This window comes from Apaloderma vittatum, unplaced genomic scaffold (genome assembly GCF_000703405.1).
Source record: "Apaloderma vittatum isolate BGI_N311 unplaced genomic scaffold, ASM70340v1 scaffold20962, whole genome shotgun sequence".
NCBI classification, from domain to species: domain Eukaryota; kingdom Metazoa; phylum Chordata; class Aves; order Trogoniformes; family Trogonidae; genus Apaloderma; species Apaloderma vittatum.
In genome coordinates this window covers 10,221-14,718 of record NW_009703375.1, presented here as the reverse complement: position 1 = coordinate 14,718, position 4,498 = coordinate 10,221, and the positions used below count along the sequence as shown (strand labels likewise).

General features: G+C 50.3%; 1 protein-coding gene across 1 annotated transcript in view; it reads right to left on the bottom strand.

Annotated features, from left to right (window-relative positions):
• The window catches only part of LOC104270298 (mannan-binding lectin serine protease 1-like), a gene marked incomplete at its 5' end in the record, with an annotated part of 21,126 nt that overhangs the window by 8,096 nt on the left and 8,532 nt on the right, over positions 1-4,498 (bottom strand). Inside the window, 4 exon segments of the mRNA XM_009864615.1 lie at positions 2,044-2,122; positions 2,941-3,059; positions 3,540-3,687; positions 3,982-4,178. Coding sequence (XP_009862917.1) covers positions 2,044-2,122; positions 2,941-3,059; positions 3,540-3,687; positions 3,982-4,178 — 543 coding nt within the window.

Sequence of the window (4,498 nt, the reverse complement as noted above, 5' to 3'; positions counted from 1 at the left end):
CCAACCAACCAGGCAGCCACACCACAATCCTTGTGCAAGCGCCGCCTTGGAGGGGGAGCCGAGCTGGGCTGAGGCATCCGAGCAGAGAGGGAGGGATGTGGAGGACATGCTGGGAGCTGGTGGCAGTGCGCGGTCCTGGGCAGGTACCCATCCAGTGGGGCGAGGCGGCAGTGTGAAAGGAGTGGGTTCAACTCCAAATTTCCTTCCCCTTTTTCGAGACGCAGTTAAGAAAGCACCAGCCACAGAAGTGGGGGGGTTAAGAGTGCCATGCCGGTTAGACAAGCCACAATGGATTTGGCAGCCAGGCCAGGGCAAAGGGAACTTCCCCTGGGTACCGGACAGATCAGAGAGGGGCATCGAGACACCAGTGCCAGCCTCACGCGGCCACTTGCTCCGAGCCGGCTCTTCCCTCTGTCTGGTTGTTGACTCTATCTGCAGCTGCACCGAAAGCAGAGGGGAAGGAGGAGAGCAGAGAGAGAAAGCCCAATTAGTAGATGAGCAGAGAGAGGCATGCAGGAAACCCAGCCCCCAAAACACCAGAAATCATTAATGAGGGCCTGGCGAGCTGTGCCAGGCTGCAGCGGGTGCCGGCAGAGCCATGGCCGTGCCGAGGACTCGTTGGTTCTGCCTGGCCGAGGCGACCTGGGGACAGGGTAGCCGTCACGGGTTTGTGTTTAGGCTTGCCAGGCCACGGGGCTGGATTTTATCCATGTTGGCTGAGAAGTTTTCTATTTTCTGCATTGCTTTGTAAAACTGTTTTTCTATGCCCTGCCTCCCCCAGACATCCCGGGGAGGTGGGAGGCATTTGCAGTTTGGAGGCCTGAATTGTCCATTTAGGGGCTTCTTGGCTTTCCAGAAAAATCTGGTGTAGTGAGTCATACCACAAAAGAAGGGATCAGTTCCAGCCTGGCTGTGATAATTCAGGTGATCATTTCAATTCTCTTAAAAAAATTATACTTTCGGGGGTTAAAAATATTTGCTTAGATTTTTGCTCTTTTTTTCTAGACAACGCCAATTTTTATCTGATAGCTGGATAAAATTAATGGGAGACCGTGGTAGGTAGAGCTGTAGGAGTGGGGAGTTCCCTGGTAGGGCAGAGATATCACTAACCCCACACTTTCTAAGGAGCCCTTTCAGATACAGATCTATTCAGCAGGTCTGAGAGCCTCCCAGTTTCCACTTTGAGTGAGAAAATATGAAGTAAACCTCCAGAAACACTCTTCTAAGGTAAGATCCACAATATCATTAAAAGGATCTGCCCAAATGAGGAGAGTTTGGATCCCAGCATGTCTTCAAAGTATCTAATCCTGCCTCTCTTGGAAGGTCTTGAAACCTTCTCTGAACATGTTTGGTGCTTTTCTCCTCTCTGGGCCAGCCTTACAGCAGACTGAGATGCAGTGAGAGACTCCCTGAGGGCTGTGGGTGTTTGGGGGAAAGGGAAAGGGTGTTACGAGCTACATCTCCCAAACCTGAGATGAGAGGAGCTCGGTTGATGAAAGAAAAGATGATGCAAATCGTCATCTGTCCTTTCAAATGGCATCTCCTTTCCTCTCCACTTTTTTCTCGCTTTAACGTTTGTAAATATTTGGCCAACTTTTCTTCCCCTTTCACTTAGATGAGCAGTGCCCAGTTTAGGCTAGGACCTGGGACTTCTCTATTGCCCTGTCTCTTCGTAGCCTTCAATGGGAAAGAAATTTGGACCAGGAACTAGATTATCCTGAACTGTCTTAGATTTATCCAACAGAGCCATCTCTCACGAGCCAGGCTTGCTCTTTCTTTGACAGGAAGACAGCAAAGCAGCTCGTAAATCAACTTGTATGAATAATCTAAATAAAAGCACCAACCTCCTGCTTGTGGCATTTGGAGTGAGCCCCATTATGTTATCTAAGAAAAAGCCAAAAGAGCTTTGCAGTGTTACGTAGTCTCTCTGGCTGGGTTTGTGTCTCTAAGTAAGGCATTCCACTCTGGCAGGGCAGCTCCCTTTAGCATGAAATGATTTTGGCAGGAGAGGGACATTGGCAAGGTGGGGAAGGGTGTCCTTACTTTTGCAGATAGGGATCTTGTTACTCCACGTTCCATCCTTTAGACACTCGATCTGGAAGGAGTCGCTTTCCAGGTTATCCTGTGCAGAAGATGCCAGCAAAAAAACCACCATCAATGTACAAGGCAAGGAAATTAATCTCTCCATAAAAAGTCAATTTCTTGGTGATTTAGTCAAGATCTATTCAGACACCCTTGGGAGAGGACTTTTCTTGCTAAAAATTGCAGTACAATCATAAGGAAAAACTTGAAAAGTTTTCTGGTTGCCAGCAACTCAGTGACATACTGAATGCAAAGGAACTGGAATCATTTATTCCTATTCTAGGTGCTGTGTTGGGTAAGGAGGCATTTCTGCGTGGAGGATGAGTCTGGGAGGAGATCAGAGAAATAGGCAGCTCCATGTCAGAAGTTAAAGTGCGCTACTGGCTTGGAGGGAAGACAGCTGCCCCATGAGTCAACCCGGCTCCCTGTGGTTCTCAGCTGTTTCCCAGAGAGGACCTGCCAAAGTCTCGAACCTCCTGACCTGCCAAAACTGTCCCAAAGTCCTGGAGGACCTCTTGGTCTGTGGAAGCTGGCCTCTGCGGGTCTGCCAGGGAAGCTGAGCCAGTGCCCACCAAGGTGGGGAGCAGACAGAGCCCTGGCAGCTACCCCGAGGTTTTTGCTGACTTTGTCTGTGGCAGAGATGCCACACCTGGCACCCTGTGAGCTGTCTGGCTCTGGAGCCATGCTGAGAGAGTGGCTCAGGAAAGTGCCATCTCCTCTCTTTCTCTGTATCTTTGGAAGCTTTTTCCTTGCCTCTGGGAAGGGGTTGTGTTCACTCTCCCAGAGATGCAATGGCTGTGGGAGGAAGGATCCCTGCTTTCCTACCCAAGTGCCCAGCTCCACACCATCACCCTGTACCTTCAGAACTTTGTATCCAGTGTTGCAGCTGATGACAACCTGGTCTTTGAAGGTGTACTTGGCTTGGGAAGGCTCAATTTTCCCATTGATCGGTGGTTGCACCAGTGGGCATGGGTTTCCTTTGAATAAAAAGGAAATCAAGCAAAACAAAATTCAGCTGAATAAATGGAGGAAATGCAGAGTAGCAGAGTCTGAGCATCCCATCCTGCTCTTGCTATCAGCCTACACCGTCATCACTCAGCCAGGTTCTTCTATAGAAGGAGTGGAAGCTCCAGGTCTTTCCTCCAGTCTGTAATACCCTGACTTTGGGCATTACAAAGCTGGGAGCTAATAGCAGTAGCTTGTGCAATTATTTTGCTCAAAACTGCTCTGCTTTGCAATGTGGTCTTGTGTCAGGGCCCACCTGGCATAGAGTTAAAAAATACCCTTTGAAGCAGGAGTTCTGCGTTATTTAATTGCTCTCTTCTTGTGATTTCTTGAAGAGATCCTTTCTGGAGACGGGATCATGGACCCCCAAACTCATGGCCTCCACCTGCAAAGTTTATAAAACCCTTCCCATTGCCCAAAACTAGCAAATGGAGGAAAGCAAGAGGAGTTACCAATTGCTGTGTATGACAGCTTCCAGCCCCTGTTCTCTCCCGAGTTGTCACTGTGGAAGAGGATCTGCACGCTGTTGGTTTGGGTTTCAATGCGTCCTGGGGACCTCTCTCCACAGAAAGGGCCAAACTCCCTATGGCCAGCTTTGATCTGCCAAGGGAAAGAAGAGAGGGTGGTTTGAGAGAGATCTTTGATCCCCAAGGATTGCTTCACCCTGAGGCTGGGGCTGCAATGGGGTCAGTGGGGCTTAAGCACCATGTGTAGGGGGGGATGTGAACTGTTGGCTGAGAGGTTCAAAACCAGATGTGGTAAGAGACATGGGCTCAATTAAGCACAGGGCTCCTGCTGGCTTCATCACTCCTGTTTATATCAGGACATGTTTGGTCCCATCACCAGGGCGCTGGGGGAATATGGGACAGGAGGAGTCTGCAGAGCTCAGCTCACCTTGATGTAGTCATAAGGACAGGTCACCTCGGGGTGGTCTTCCACATCAAAGCTGTCCTCGAAGCTCAGGGTGATGAAGAAGCCCTCCTCCAGCTCGATGCGGTATAGGCAGTCCGAGCTCTTGGGGTAGGGGCTGGGGAAGTCAGCACTGGTGATCACCCCGCTCCTCTGGGTGTAGAGGTTGTCGCTGCACTCCACTGAAACACACCCAGGGCTTGCTCAGTGCCCTGCCAGCCACATCGAGCCCTGACCTTGCTCAGGAGTCCTCACAGTAGCGTGAAGCCTGCCAGGTGGTCCATGGGCAAGGAGAACCTCACAAAACCAACCTCCAAATACGCTTGTGGCCTAGAGGGTCCTGGGCTGAGAGCTATTCCCAGCTAATCTATAGGATGCAGATTCAGAGCAGAGATTACACCTTTTCATTTCTCTCAGGTGAGGAGGTCTGTAGGGCTTAGCTGAGGAGCACAGCCCGTGAGCTAAACCACATCTCCTTCCTACACAGTACGAATGCCAGACT